The 17,358-nt window shown below is 34.8% G+C and overlaps 1 protein-coding gene across 1 annotated transcript in view; it reads right to left on the bottom strand.

The window, feature by feature from the left end:
- GPATCH2 (G-patch domain containing 2) overlaps positions 1 to 17,358 on the bottom strand; it is a 125,401-nt gene that overhangs the window by 38,416 nt on the left and 69,627 nt on the right. The window contains exon 6 of the mRNA XM_085326084.1: positions 563 to 627. Within this exon, the coding sequence (XP_085182210.1) occupies positions 563 to 627 (65 nt within the window). The remainder of the gene's footprint in view (positions 1 to 562; positions 628 to 17,358) is intronic.

Genomic DNA, 17,358 nt, shown 5'->3' with positions numbered 1-17,358 from the left:
AATATTGCTAATGTTGTTAGCTGAATAGAATCACAGTTTATACTGACGGTACACTGAGGTATCTAAACAAACTGAAGGATATGCCCTATTACGATGTGTCCAAAAATTCATTCAACATCTTTCCATGGAATTTATGATAACCTTCACCCTCACATGGTACATTATGTTTAAGATTCGAAGATGCAATGCTTGTTTATTCTCATATACTCTAGCTTGGCATTCCTGAAATTCTTTCATCTGGAGAAAGTAAAGCAAGCATTTTAAACAACCTGTTATATTTATTATTTAGCCTACTTTTATAGCATTAGAGTACTGAGCTTTATAAAGTATATACTTAATAAAAACACATTTAGAAAGTTCTGAGCTTCGTATCTCAGTAAGAAATACAAAATGAATTACAAAGAATTATAAATATTATTATTAAATAAAAATCACTATGTAACTGAGTCGAGGCTTTCTTATTGAATATTTATACAGTTGTACAATGAGGCTTTGGGACAGAGGCACTACTGCAATGTAAATAATAATAAGAACAATTATAACTTCCATCACTGATACTCACTCATGGTGAAGAGAATCCTGGGACAAGTGAGCTGTTTTCCTGCTACCACCTGGTCCTGGAGTAATCTAAAGGAGATAAGTAGGAAAACAAATCCTCTTTGAATTATGATACAATATAAGCATACAACGATTATTTATCAGGAAAACATACTGCAGATACTGAGGAAAAAACAGACATAGCATACTAATAAAGTAAATGTAATTAGTGATATCAGCAATTTTTAAGAAAAGCCTGAGTGCAGAAACATTCTGTATAAGATTTATCCTTTATATCTTACTCTGAATGGATTTTATTTATGTCACAGAGGTAGGTTATTTCTGAAAATTTCATCAAGTACTTACTTTCCTAAAGTGGAAGTTATATATTTTGAAAATCATATTCAATGTGTCATCTTTATTTTTTTGGATAAGAATGGCAATAAATATATTAAAATTAATATATTATTCCAGCCTTTGTATCCAATACAAAATTTTTGAAACTCGAGTTGGTGTAGAATAAAAAGCAAAGATAAAATGATATTTGCAACACCGTAATGTAGTCCTTGTCTATTGCCTTCATTTGAACAGAAACCAAAATCACATAATATTCTCAATTTTTTGAGAATGATCTTAAGAATGTACCTGAAGACATCTGCTGTAGTGTGCACGAGATGATGATATTCTGATATTATTCAAAAATGTATTCAAGCAGCTTCATTTTTATCTTTAGAAACTGCTTAATGGAAGTAACTTGAAGCATGTGAAGATAAGTAAAAGAATAAGGGCCCACCAAGTTGCAAGCTTGAAGAAACAGAGCTGAAAGCAAGTTACTCCTGTTGGAAAGAATGCAGGAACAAATGTTCAGTTCCCCTGGAGATAGTTTTGTTGTCAGTAGATGACCAAAGGTGGGACAGAAGTCAGGACATTCTCACAGTTTGAAAGGAGACCACAAAAGCTCAGCAAATAACACATATATATGGCTCAGGCTTCCTGAAAGTACCTTAGCAGAGGATTCACAGATAAAAGCAGGCTCCTCCTCGTGAAAAGAACTTCATTTTCAAAGAAAAAAAAACCCTACACTCACATGGTTTTACAATGGGAAAAAACCTCGGCATTTAGAGCTCCACATCTGGAAAATTTTCAAAGAACACTTACTGAAAAATGTGAAAGCTCCACAGGGTTAAAAAAAAGAAGAAAAAAAAAGGAAAAAAAAGCATTTAGCCAAAACTCTGTATCTTTCACCTAAAGAATAACATTACCAAGGGCAGAATCAAAGCATCCTAAAGTGCCTGCAGCTTTTCTGGCTGGTTGTGATGGAAAAGAATTGTTAATAATTTATTGTAGAAAAATCTATGCAAATTTCTAAATCCCTGGTAAAGGAAATCATGGCAACTATGCAATCTTGCTGCCCCAAGAACTATGCTCAGTACAGAAGGCACATGGGAGAAAAGCATCTAGTGGTTTTCCAGCATTACCAGCTACAGTTTTACTAGATTTACTGAGGCCTTGCATAGCCATGTAATAACAGTGAAACAGTGATCAAACTTTACACAACAACTTGTAGAATGCTATAGTTTATCTTAGAGTTGGAAACATCAATTCACACAGGCAGACCTAGAAATGTAAAATAAAGACTAAATATGTAATTTCTTAATTTTAAGATTAATAACTAAACTTTCACTTTAACACCACAGGTAAACATGTAGCTCTATTCTCGAGAGTTACATCCTGCATTAATCTCAAAATGAGGTTTTCATGCTATTCCAGTGGGTATCCCTGGAATATAGTAATCCATTTTCTACACTGTGGCTATAAGAAAAGCCGACTGTGCCTATGTCATGCTTTGTTAGAGGTTCATGATCACATTATCTCATGGTGGACCTGACACTTTTATTCAGTTTACAGTATGTTCTGTGTACAGGCAACTTATTTCCTTTGCCAGGGCTGCTGACAACCTTTTCCACACTATATTAATCTTGTTTACAGACTTTATCTTGGTACAAATATCAGAAAACTGAACTTTTTATCTCGGGGAGAAAATAAACAACATGTTGACAGAAGCAAAAGCTATTTTCTAGACTAAAATTGCTTGTTTACCTGCAGCCATAGTTATGGAAACAAGTTTAAGTCTTCATCTCACTCAAAATACATAATCCAAAACTTAATAAGCATAGAAATTTCAAGAAAAGTCATTTGATAAATTGTCCGTTCTAAAATAATATATAAAACAAAGAAATATGGCTTCCCACTAAATTATATGAGAATATGAATTTGTTTGGAATATAGTTACAATTGATTCAAGTGCACTGGCTCAGGTTTCTCTTATGTACCCTAGTAACTTCAGTTACTAAGCAGCCATAGAACATTTGTAAAATTAAATTCATAATGCCCGCATAAATCTTTATGAAAGACTGAATGCTGATTATTGCAAGATTCACAGTCCTTTTAATGTGTATTCATATTTGTCATCCAGTGTGAAAAAACAGACCTCTCCTCCTCTGCTAAGTCACTATTAGCAAAATCTACCGTGGAGCCTTGGGAACCTTCACTGCGCAGTGTGCCAGTCGCTCCAGAAAGAGGCAGCAGACAGAACGCTGAAACCAGAATAAACATCCTCTACTCACTTAGAAAAATTGCAAAGCTGTCTGAAATTGTTTTAGGTGATGAAGACCAGGAGAAGTAAATCAAGGGTTAAAGTAAGTACTAGCTTTCCGTTGGGTAACTAGGTATAAACAGCACTGAAGTTTTACCCAACTGAAATTTTGCTGGAGTTAAATGTGTGTGTGTGCATGCGTGTGAATATCAGGGAATTAGAATCACAATGAGTCTGTAGCAGACTTCTAAATCAGGCCTGCTTTAAACTTTACGAAATTCATTCTTTARCAACACACTTCTTGTCAATTCTTATGCAATATTAATCATCATCGTTACATATACAAAACTGCTAGCTTTTAACAATCTTCTTCTAAATGAGCTGTGAGCATACAATACCAGGGAACTGATGCCATACTCAGCACTGACATCTCCAGTCCTTGATGATCTTTAGTCACAGAGGTCACAGGAAGGAGAGGTCTTTGATGAGAGAGGCTGGAATTGAAGTGGCCTGTGTTGCTTCTCATCAAATTTTCCTTGCTTATGCCTGATATTTTAATGCTATTGCTCCCTCCCATAAAGGGAGGATGGGGTTTTCTCTGCTCCTGATCCTACTTATCTTCTTTTCTTTTGTCTTGCCAATCCTCCTTCCTGTGTATTTGGGAGGACTTATCTTATACTCATCTTGTGCTTGGTCTGGCAATTCTTTGTTTTTGGATACCACCTACATGCAACTGTACCTATCTTTGTTTGCCCCTCTTGTGATCACATTATTCACATGCTTATATAGGAGTTCACCCAGCRGAAATGCTGAGCACAGCAACTGTTACTATTAAATGCTAAGAACATGGAAGTAAACRCACAAAAAAGACAATGCAGCTGCTTTCACCTATTTCAGGAGTCATGAAAGAAAGAATGCGACTGCAGCACAGCATGGAGAGCTTTCCAAGTCATATCCCCCCCCCCCCTTTTTTTAGTTCATTTTCCTTCTTTCTAAATAAGGAAGAGGTTATTTACTATATACTGTTTATTATTTTKAGAGTTATGAACAAAAACACACCCCATTCTAGGTAGAACTGGCAGCAAGCTGCAGTTAAATGCTGAAACTGTTGAAGTTTTACATTTTCACAATAGGTTATTTTGTCTTAAACTTTAATTTTGTTCACAATTTTCAATGGAACAGTCCCATTATATCAGCAAATAAGAGCAGAGAGAAAATTTACTTTGCCAATAATAAAATACACATTTGCATATAAAACTTATTTCAAGTAATGAAACCGGTTGCCTAGAGAGGTTATGCAGTCTCCATCCTTGGATGTTTTAAAGACCAGACTGGATAAAGCACTGAGCAACCTGGTCTGACCTCACAGTTTGCTATGAGCAGGAAGCTGGACTTTAAGACCTCCACCCTGAATTATCCCATGATCTTGAGTTGATTTCAACATATCTGTGCCTGAGTTATTCCAAAAAAAAGAAAAAGTTCATACACGTTGGGGTATATCTTCAACGAAAAGTGATCCTTTTAATGAATGTGGATCTTTTAATGAAATAAATATTATAATGCTATTTTAATTTACATGTGCTTGCTGTAGGTTGAAAAAAGGGTATAGCTATCTTCCACCAAAAATAAAACACTAAACAAAAATAGGTGACATCAATACTCAACAATTATGTCTACCTCTTATTTGAGGTACATTTTAAATTTCAGCCCATGAAAAATTATTATTTAAAATTATTTTTAAAGAGATATATTTTGCAGAACTCCCAAGTAAGGCTGTGTTCCATACACTTAGGTGTTTTTTTTTTTTAATATTTAATTTAAACTATATAAACAACCATTAAATACTCATTCAACTATATCTCTTCCCCTAACTTTTCCCATACTGTCAAGTATTTACTTTACTAGCTGACTAGGTATATTTCCTCTTTATAATTTATGTTTAGCTTAGGAAATAAACTTTTTACAAAATATAAGCTACATCCTACATATAACAGAGTATTTATTGGGCCTTAGATATGTTTTTCATTACTGGAAAAATACATTTATCTTAAAATTTAAGTGATATTGAAATACTGAGATTGAARAGTTTTATTTTAAATTGAACTGAATTGAATAGACACGTGCACTAGACCAGACTGCACACTGAAAAAACATTACAAAGCTCATTTTTTTCAGGCCAGATACAATTAACAGTGTTTTATTTTCTTACTATGCAAAAAAGTTTAAAGAATCCACAGAAACAATTGCACGAACACTTGACTGAAATGCTTAACTTAKCCATCACAGTGTCAGGTTCACCAAATGATCAAACAATACAATTTCAGCAAAAATTTAGTTACGCAGAGAATTCCAACCACTCTTCTAAATGAAAGAATATTTTTCCTTTTTATAAGTCAACCACCATGAGCAACAAACTATAGACTAAAATATAACAGTTGATTTTATTAAGTAAATCTTTTAAAATCCACAAGAACAAAAGGTACTTTTTCTGGKTTCACATACCTATAGTATCTTTTCCTAAAAGTACTAAGCTTATGAATACAATTTGAAAACTTTAGTAATAACTCAATTCTTTTCAGGTAAGAGCTTTTGTTTAACAAGTTTTTGTCCAAAACAAAATACAATTAAAATCAAACCTCAGACAATAGGATGTGGCAGTGGAAACTGATACAGCTTTAACTATAGCATCATAATGGCACTTCCATAATTCACAGATCTGTAATTGCCAATTTATAGGAAATTAGATAGAAAAATATAAAGGGAAGAAGCGAAGAAAATCTATTCTTTAAATTTTATAACCCAGGTTAAGAGCACTGTTATTATTTTCATCATCAATTGATTATCTCTAATTTTATACCCCTTTTAATAGAAGCACAGGAAAGCAGATGCTTCTACCACTAACTTCTCATTTTTGCAATTACATCACCATAGTCAGCACAGTAAAACAAAAAGTATCTCAAGTTTTCCTTCCCTCTGATATCGCAGTCTTTCCTACCAAAATTATTACACTATATTACAGATATTATAAGAAGCAAAGCCCTGGATTTCAAATACATCCTTTAAAAGCCATAGACACAAGTTACTCGACTTGGAGCGATGCAGAAAACCAACAAAATTAATACAGTTTTATAATACAGTACGCAGTTCTTGCCATAATCCTAGTTTGATGTTACCATTACATGTTTATTCCCTCTACAGACATGCTCTTGCCGAAGGGCCAAACCAATCACTGAAGAAACATATCTTCATGGTACAGACTGCCCTTAAGTGATGCTCAATCAAACCCTGTTCTATGAAGTCTTTATGAATCCACTGGCACATCATGGCCCACTGGCAGAACAGTTAGTTTTACACCAGCTTCTTGCTAATTTAGTTACAATTCTTTAAAAGTGACATCCTACTAACATACAATGTTGTGTAGTTCAAAAGAGATCATTGCCATTATGTTTGCAAATATATGTAGTGGAAAGGAAGGAGGAATGAAAGTTCAAGAAAAATGTATCAAAAGACACAAACTTTAATCCTACCGCAAACACACCTAATTTGTCTGCATATATTTTATTGTTTTGCATTCATAAAAATGAAACAAAAATCTATATACCCTAAATAAAATGACAACCAGTAAGTTTCTTGGAGTTAAAGAAAAAGTCCAAATTTCTCAGTCTCTCTAGTGACTTTGCACACTTTTAGTTTCCTCTACATTGTTCTTTTATGCAACTGATCAAAATCTCTCTCTCTCTTTCTATATGGTTTTCAACTGAAAGATTAACAGTTGGAGAAGAAACTGAGGTATTTGAGACCAGAAAAAAGAAAATTCCACTTGCAAACATGTCTCCTTCAAACAAACATGTAAAATTTAAATATTTATAAAACAGCAAATTAGGGAATTTCCCTGTAAATCAATGATATTACACATCTTCTATCTGTTGCTTTTAAAATGTAACATCATTATTTCAATTTGAGTTGGATTTCCTAGTTAAGAAAAATAACTATACTAAGGAAAAGGAAATCTTCCTGGTAGCTGTCTGCATTATATTAGACATAATAAAACAATGTAACAGTCAAAATTTTCCAACTTTGTTGCTTCGCACACTCTGTAAATTGCCTAGAGTGMAAAAAGGTACTGTTTAAACGCTGAGGTGTGCACAGGGCATATAAAAAATCTTCATTATGATATTTCAGCTGTCTGTTTAGAAATCAAATTCATTCTAGGGTGAAATCTTAGCTTCATTTCACGAACAGGACTTTGACTTCAGCAGCACTAGGATTTCATCATTACTAGTTAAGAATGACCTAAAAAAGCTGGAAAGATATTTTTGCATTTAAATTTCCCATCAATAACTAAAGTTAGCATACAGTGGTACAGACAGGAGGAGCAGAGCATAGTGATTAGGATACTAGGCTTGACTTGGGAGATATGGGTTCAATTCTGTGTTGTGCAGCACACTTTCTGTTTTATCTTTAGTAAGTCATTTTCTTCAGCTCGGTTCCTCATTTAGGAAAAAGAAAAATCAAGAACATGTACAAACAAGATTGTCCCCTCAGAGAGCAAACAAACAAATGGAATACTATTTCCTTACTTCACTAATATAATGTAACGGTAAAGATTGTACCAAAATAAAGGATAAAAAACACTTCAGTGTTAASGCATATGCTTTAAGAGTGCTTGTAGTATATTATTAAAGGTGACTTTTACTCCCACTGCCACAGGACTTATTACAGGAAACAGAAAACGTCAATATTAAATGCATTCAACTTTCAATTCTTCTAGCTCTCAACAGTGGAAACATTTACGTGTATAAGCAGAATAACTCGTAAGCAGAACTCTGCAAGTATAAGCCTTAATAATAGGACAGTTCATGGCAGTATAAGCTTACTCAGAGGGGATTAAAAAACACATGCACACAACAAAAYCCCCATTTTCAAATCACCGTCCAGCTTCAGTAGCAAGCTATGAGTGGCCTCTACTGGCTGACCAAAGGCTACATAAGTCACAAAGCTTTTGCTATATGATATGTATGACTGGTACCATCAGGAGTATGAAGAAATGCTCAAATAAAGAATATACTCAAAAGTACTAGGTAAATGACATATACCATGGCTAAAAATAAAAGGCAAATACAATACCAGTCATATGTGTATACAGAAAGTGGGAAAAAATACCTTGAAAGTAATCTTGGTGCTCTTAAAACRTGTCAAAATATATACTGTAAATATATATGCACATATAAGTCTACTTTCCAACTGCTGAAGAGGGAAATTACTATGATACACTGTGCTAGCTTTGAAGGTAAATACAAGCATGAATCCCAATAAGTTTATAATTTAATTGGTTTATATATAAAGGCTAAATTACTTCAATTATGATAGTAAAAGTTATGTCAATATTCAATTAAAAAAGCTAATATATGATGGAAATATAAAAAACCAAAAAGATCAAACAAAACAAAAGGTAGGACCACTAGTAAGAAAGTCATTCCGTTACTTCATTTTCTATAGGAATATATATCTGCTTTGCCATTCACCCACATTTTAATTTCACCCTATTAAGAAGAATTATTGTCAAACATAAATGACTGATGATGCCAAAATGCGATTGTCTTTGACACTAGCAGTTTTGTGCTTACACACAACGTTGTATTCTATATTTCCAGCTTCTGAGTTCTTCCTCATTTCAGAATTCAGTCCCATTATCTTGACTGCTCAAAATTGTTCACAGGGTTATCTAACTGACATACAAGATAACCCTCCATCTCACTAGACACCACTGGGATATGACATGCTGACCCACAGTAAGCCCTGATTATTAGCCTGAAATATATACCATATAAATGGAGCTTCTAGCCAAACAATTTGTTTTAAAATCTTTTCATCTTACTCATACATTAAAACTCATTTTAAACATGCTGACATTGGTTCCATTAATTCATATAACAAAGAATGTTATTTAGATGCATTAACTTTACATTTCCACTATTAGAAAACAGATGAAAACTCTTACTATGAATAGAATGCAGACTGCAGACTGCAAACAATGCCTTTTAATTTTCAAGAGAACTGAATTTTAAAATAACTTAAAAAAAAAAAAAAAAGAAAAAAAGGGCGGCCAACCACTGGAATTAAACAGAATGCACTCCTGCCTACACGCACTAAAGCCCACAGTCTGATCTGACACAATAAAGGTTAGCAGCAGACAGAAGTACAGAGAGGTCCCCTTTGGCTGTTGCATCTTTTCCATACTACTACACTTCCAGCATTTGAGAAAGTGGTTAGGATTACCGGTCATCAATAGAGGTGGATAAAATTGATCTGCTATTATAAGTCACCTTTCCCTCAGCTGCAGAAGAGTTTATTTTCAACCCTAGAGTTCTGTACAGTCTTAAAGCCTTTAACCAGTTTTAAGTTTCATTTGCGTGAAAATCTTCTTGGCTTTTGATTGYCACCAACGAAAACCACTGAGATATATTTCAGACTGTTCAATAAAGTGCAAACACTAACAATAACTTAATTACTGTCAGGATAGTGAGATGACAAGAAGATGGTATTAGAGAATGTTGACTGCAACACACCTGAGCACCTCTCCCATGCACAACACAATCCTGGTATCAGTAATATTTGGTTTGAAAGGCTACATTTTAGTAATATTTGGAGTAAAACATCTTTCAAAATGTATACAGTTTGATAGTAACAAACTTTGTAAAATTACACATTTGAATTACTGAAATATAAGCCTGAATATTCTCCCCTTAGACTAGATAACATTTAAAGAACAAGTGTCCACGAAACAATTTTTGATCATTTCCAGTGAAATTCAATCCTGTAAGACTGGCCCACACAAGTGGTAACAGAAATAAGAAAAAAGGTTTTATGGGAGTTTCAATAACCAACTTGGCAAATTTCAGTATTATATGTGGATGATACTTTTTATTATTTTGAGCTTGTTCTCCCTGGTATGTTTTACCCTGAAAGCTTATGTATGATTGGCCAATTTTAGAAATCTCTGTATTTGCCACTTTCGCTGCTATCTGAACTTGCAACATATGGCAATAACCATTGTTTCAAACTGTAAATGTAAATGTCAATCAGTTGAACAGGAGAAGCAGGAAGCAGGAAGCTCAGAAATCAACTTTTCACAGGGCACTTTTAAGGTCAAGCTAAACTCATACTTAAGGTATCTTTTTGATTTTTTTTCCCTAAGCAAAATGATGTAAAAATAAAATACATTCTAAAATATATTACACTAAATATATTTTTCTTAGTAAGACATTCTCAAATTTTTCCATCATCTTGTCTTCAAATATCAAATGTAAATAATTCATGAACTCTATTATAGAAGAAATGGAAATAAATAGGTTGTAATAGAAAAAAAATTGAAGCGAAAATTCCACCTACACATTTTAAAACAGACTATCAAGCTTCTTAAGCTTCATAGTGGTCCCAACCCTGGGACAGCAAAACCTAGAAAAGGTGATGTTGCACTTGAAAATTTCTAATGTAGATACTGAAGATGTATCCTATACCAAAAACTAATGCATGAATTGTGCAAAGTCACCATTAACTCAGATTTCAAGACTAAACTGTATCTATCTTGCTTTCAGCTCTCTTATCAGCAAGTGTGCTTCAAGGTTTTCTTTGYATGATACTAAGTCCTACATAATGGAAAACTCTCTTAAGAGAGAGCCCATTACTCCTTATGGTAATTTAAATTTGTGATGCTTTGAAATGATGGCTATCCCCAAAAGCTATCTCATAAAGAAAGGCAAAGCTTGTGTCTTATGAACACAATGCACACTACTCTAGCAAGATGGATCACTGCGATTTTATTTTGGGTTTTCTGACTATTGACATAAAAGTCAAGATGAACATAAAAGTCATATGCTTTTCACAGTGCATTCAATATCTATTTGCTTTGTTATACAAACCAAATGCTAGGTTGTTATGTTGTTTTAYTAAAGCAGAGGCTGTTTCTGAACTTGTGCTGTCAAGTTAAACTTAGTTTTCCTGTTAGTATAGTTATTATTATTCTGGTAGAAAGTTGTGTTTAGCTTGTGAAACTAATTTTCGCTCTTTTATTTTTAAATTTAAAAACATGTAGAGGAACTCAAGTTTGGAGTGTAGAGTATGTATATGTATACTACATACATGTAGTATGTGCAACTGAGGAGGAGGGTAGAGAAAGACGGCTGACTCAGTAGCTGCCTCTGCAGCAAGACAGAAATCTGGGCACTATTCTCATTTAGAGGCTCGTGTTCCATTCCTGGGATTAAGGTGAGTGGGTAACACCTCAATTTCCCCCAGTGTCCCTGGTGGCATCAATTTTACTTGGCTGGCTGGATCCATTATAATAGGTTTTGGCTCCTACACAACACATAAGCAGCCTTGGGCTTCTGAAATTTCTGGTAAGACAGTGTACATGCAGCTTCTGGCTGCCAAAATCAGATCCTTTATTTATGAAGCACTGGTAAAGTGCCACAGTAGGGGGTAGATAACAGTAGGACAAGAACAGTAACTGGTCTGTTGGGTTCTGACTACAAAGAGGGTCAAGTAAAGAGCATTTTTCTCTTTGATGCAAGTGTTTAAAGATAGTGTTGCAGGAGAAAGACAGTAACATAATTTCTCAGACTCCAAGTTTCTCATTACTGAGCAGGAGCATTCACCAGTAAGGTAGCTGCCACAAAGCTGTAAAGCACATTTTGCCAGGTCCTACAGAAGACTGATGTTTCATTCACCTCACGATGGAGACCRTACATCAAAGAAGCAAGGCTGGTGGCTAGCAACAGTCCCTATCAAAATGCCAAGGGAATCTTAAGTTGCCCTCACTAGTGAATTAGAGACACAGATGCTAGCTAAGCTACTGATGGGAGATAATATCTAATGGGCAGATTAACATTTGTTCTGTTATTAAGGGAAGAGAAAAACAAAACAAAACAACCAAACAAAAAAACAGACGACAAGCCGCCAAAATCCAAGCATGCAAAAGGAAAAGCCACTGCCACAGAGGGATCTTGATTCAAATTTCAACATTTCATATTGATATGGGTATGTTATTCTGCAAACTGATAGAACTAACTCAGTCCCTGATAAAGACAAATCACCCTAAAGGCTTACAACTGTTCTAAAAGTGTGACATGGCTCCTGAGACAATGTCTAAGACCAGGAAACGGGTAGAGGGCAGTAATGACATGGAAATCAATACTATTATGAGTGACAGTCACTGGCCTGAAAAGCTCCACTTGCCCTGAAGTTTTGAGTGACTATTTGTGATACAATCTGATGGTTCTCATCCATGTTTCAATTTTTGGTGAAAGAATCCATTTTCAGTACCAGTGCAAATGTAATTATTCTCCTATAGGATGCTGGAGTTCATACTTGATTTTAGTTTGGGAGGGAAGGAAGAGGAAAAGAAGGTAGAATGAAAGCAGAAGATACCAAGTGTAAAGAYTACCATGTTCTCACAAGACACTTTTTTGGTATGAAGACTCATACCGTATTGACAAGCAAGGAAGTAAGGAAGAGTCTTAAAGCTCATTCCAAGAAAGAAAAATTTCAGATTTTTTTCCAATATTAATGTTCATATTTCAGGAACAGCAGATGGAAAAAGTAAGAGTATTTAGAAAAAATAGAGTATTTGGAAAACACACTTTATCCAAAATTTACATTAAGATTAAAAGCTAAGAGGCTATTAAAAGATAATAGTGACTAGATTCTTTGTTGCATGGTGCTTGAGGAATTCTTTGAATCTCCCTGTTTGATTTGAGGCTCAAAGATATCAGGTTAATTAACGTGATTCATCTTCTATACTATCTCCTAGATGCCTAAGTAATAACACTACCATCACAAASCTCTGCTCAATGCAGTACTTGTTATCCAAGTTGGTTGTGGTATGGTGTGGGACACAGTTCACAAAGTAAATTAATGTTTGCATTTCATTTGCTACCTGTGCATAACTGTGACTTTTGCTTACTAAATTCAAGTTTCAGGATCAGTACTTTTTATTTATTTACTGAAGAAAAACTATGCTGAGGGGCTATTCTATTTCCTGCCAAGTAGCTAAAAACTTAACACAGTCCTGGAATGGAAGCTGAACTGAGAGCACTCAGCATATTATGAAGATTGGTTTGATTTACAGGCAGATTTGGGACTAGGAAGCATGGTAGGCTCCCAGTTGTTGACAAGTCAGCCAGCAAGAAACTCAGAGTTTGTTAGAAAAATAAAGATTGCTCATCAGGAGAAAGTTCATTTATTTAGTTATTGAACTGGATAYCACAAAATTAACTGGAAACTGCTGATTTAAGAAAAGTAATTGCAGATAAATAGCTCAGTTATGCTTGGGGAAACATATATACACAGGCAGAACTGAACATTTGGCGGAATCTCTTAAGAGGTTGAATTTGATGGCAGCTTTCAAGAAGTATTATGTATTGGCAGAGAGCACTGTTGCAAGCCTCACACCTGACAGAGTTCAGTTGTGCAGGTGGCCAAGAGATAATCCTCAGCAGAAAAATACACAGAAACAGCCAGYTGCATTTGGCATTATGGCCCTGGTCCAAACTTGTACCTTTTAGTAGTAGTCTTCTGCACTGGAAAAGTAGGAAGCACCTTTGGATCTTCATGGATGGTTCTCCTTCCACCTTCTCTAGTGAGAGTATATTAGATGAAGGGATTTTGGGGTTTTCACTGAAAAGCGTGAAGACTGCAGCCATTGCTTCCCGCTTTAGATACGGTGCTTATGCCCCTGTTGTAGTCCTTATATGTACAGAAAAGCAAACGCAATAAACTTCTCAGAGTAGGTCTGAGGTTACAAAGATTAAAGACATCACAAAAGATGTTACAGAAAACTTTAAGAAAGATTCTGTGGTGGCCAGGACCTACTGGGACAACTGAGGTAGTGATATTATACATAAGTACCAGAGTAGGGGATAGAACCACAGAAACTAAGGGTGCACTGAAYATATATGTAGAAAGAATAGCATAAAACGAAGATGTAAATGAAGAGAGCTATGAGGCTAATAATAGGGTCAGAAGTAAGTAGAGGGACTTACCTTCTGAAATACAATCCTGACAATCGTCTTATTGATTTGTTTTTTGTAGTTTGTGTTTTAGTGAATCAATTAACTTGGATTCAAATTTTAGGCATTATTTAGGCTCAAAGTTGTTCTTGAATACATTTTTAAAGAAAAACAATGACAACAAAAAAATCTTGGCTTTCACATTTTTGAGACTTTCCTCCTGGAAWCTACATGTTCTAATTATGACCTCATAGGTTTCTAAGTAGCACAAAACAAAAAATATTTTAAGAACTGTTTTTCTATGTTCTAAAAGCATAGATATATAGTGACATATTTATTGGGAGAAATCTTGTTGTCAGGAAATAGAGTTGTTCATTGAAAAGGTGCCGTAAGTGTCATGAAATATTTGGGATCATTTTCAAGTTCTTCCTGCATGTATTTCTACCTGCTAGGGGAGAAAAAAAAAAAAATCAAAGCAAAAACTTGCAGAAAGTTCTGGACAGTAATCAAATCAGTTTATACTCAAAAGGAGTGATTCAACATACTATTTAATCATAGGTCATCTGTCTAATCCTGAATCAGTAGATGGTACCTACTCAGGAACTGCCTTCAGTAAATGGTACTGGTTGTATGGTTCAAGGTACTTCCTTGGAAAAGCAAAAAGTATGCATGTACAGTAAACTCTTAATCTTTAGAAAAGATCAAGCCTGAAATTAACAGATGCAGGTCTACTTGCCCTATTCCRGTTTTGTCTAGCTAATCCTTTATTTAAACTAGATTCAAACAATATGAATCTTGGGTATTTCATATTCATCCAACTTAATACACAAATCTTTTTTTTTTGTTTGTTTTTAAAAGACACTACTAAAATCATTTACATTAGAGAAAAAGGATTTCTGAATGTCTGGTGCCAGGGTAAAAACAGTGGGTAAATTCTTTTTCCCTTGAAACCTTTTATCAGACTTTGGCTTTAGCCTGTTACAAGAATCCATTCTCACTTCTTGCTTTTACTTGCAAGTAAACTGTGAGATTAGATTTGGAAACTTCAGCTCTAATCAAAGTACTATTCTCTCCTATCGTAAGATTCCRGGAAAGAACAACTACAGTTTTCATTCCTCTGAAGTGAAGCATATTGAGTCCAACAGTTTTCATATCAATACGGACAAATTTTAGTGCTATAGTTGGCAAGAGCGTATTTTCCATTTGTACTTTATTTGAAAGTTTCTGAAACTATTTTCTGTAATTTTGTATGATTCACCATTATAATGCCATTTCACCCTGACAAACTCTTTCTTTTTAGGGGACTTATCCATGCCCCTTGAATTCGTTGACTTGTCTCTATTCATCTTGATATGAGATCTTGGTTAACCAAGTGCAAAAATATTTCCAGTGAAAGGCAACATACGCAATCACTGCAGTTTGGTGCTCTGGAGAAATTCAAGAACAAAGCTTCTATGTAACTAAAGCAAAATCAAGGTTCTACAAGAACATAAGCAGAAAAAGGCAGACTAGGAAAATGTGGGCCTACTGATAAAAAGACACAGAAAAGGCTGAGGTACTGAACACCTTCTCTGTCTCAGTCTTTACTGGTAAGACCAGCCCTCAGGTATCCCAAGTCCTGAAACCAGAGGGCAAGTCGGGAGCAAGGAAGACTCTCCCTTGGTAGAGGAAGATCAGGTTACGTTAAAAACAAACTGGACATACACAAGTCCATGGGCCCTGATGGGATGAAGCCACAAGTGCTAAGGGAGCTGGCCAATGTCATTAGGAAGCCACTTAAAAAACTCTGAAAGGTCATAGTGATTGAAGGAAGTTACTAAGGACTGAACTTTGTAGGTATATTGCTTTAATACAATTTGTGCAAAATGTGCTATGCTTGGAAATATTGTAGTTCCAAATAAAAGAGCTGCTTTTAATCCAAACATCTCAGTGTGTTGGCATATGTGTTATCYTTCCACCTGATGACAGAATGAATCCATGAATGTCTTTATGTCAAAAGACATATCTTTTGATCTGTATGAACAATACTTTCTTCCCATTGCACTTTTAAGACTCTGATCTACACATAAGTAATTGCTGTTTTTCTGATGGAAGAAAGTGGAGACTTAGACAGTATTAGTCTGCCCCTCACCTGCTATTTTATATCATTCTGGAAAGAAGTTTCTAAAAGTACACTGTTAAGTGTACATTTTCACAGTTCCTCAGGAATCAGATTAAGTAAATGACTAACGATTTTTGAGCTGTAAATCTTACCTCTAATAAGTTATAACGGAATTCCTTCCTTCTAGATCTGGAATAATTTCTTTACATCAGAAAAATGTAAATCTGCAGATGATGCTATAGATAAGAAAATGTGTGAAAGACTAAAAAAGGCCTAACAAAACCAAAAATCTAGCTTCCCAGAATCAGCAGCCGTTCATTTTAAAGAAGCATTTACGTTCTTACTAGATCACAGATGACTGAAGAAAGAATGAATAGAATAGCAAAAATCTAGTACAAGACAATATCCATCACAAATGTCTGGAAGGTTGCTCTTCTGCTGACCACATCCATGGAAGTGTGGGCTGGTTTTACCTGCCACACTTCATAGACATTAAAACAGTCCTCATATATCATTAAGTCTTCACTTGAATACAGCTTATAAAAGTCAAGTTCTAGACTTCAAAACCAGAAATTTGAAAATGGGAACTGTAATTCTGCCTTAATTGGCAGCATCATTTTTACTTAATGCATAATACACATATATAATCTAAAAGCTGATTTTTTTCTTAATATGTAAAAATGCATTCCTACTATTTCTCAATCTTACGACTCAGAGAAATAAATAAAAAAAGCCTCCAGTGAATAGTAAGCTCCCAAATCAAACCTCTTTTGTTAGATGTCTTAAAGATGTCTTTAAGGATGGAGCGTATATTAACTTTCTGAAACTTGCTATTCCTGTCAGCTCTCCAAAGTGACTTGACAGTCCAAAAATGTTGCAATCCACGTGACAAGACAAGCTTATTTCCATAACAAAAATGAAACTTCAGCTCCATTGGTGTTTCCCTTTATGCAATTGTTTTCAGCAATATGGCACCGTAATAAAATAGCGAACAAACACTTAACTGCAGAAACATGCCGAACACATCTACGCATTTCCAGTGCAGTTTTAACCAAAGCTTTTTCCATTAAAACAGTTCAGCACAATATATGTTTTCCTTAACAGAAAACTAAAAA

Source organism: Rhea americana, unplaced genomic scaffold, assembly GCF_003343005.1.
Source record: "Rhea americana isolate MKP2758 unplaced genomic scaffold, rheAme1 scaffold_127, whole genome shotgun sequence".
Classification (NCBI taxonomy): domain Eukaryota; kingdom Metazoa; phylum Chordata; class Aves; order Rheiformes; family Rheidae; genus Rhea; species Rhea americana.
Note: the sequence above shows the minus strand (reverse complement) of the source record. Positions and strands in the feature narration are given on the sequence as shown.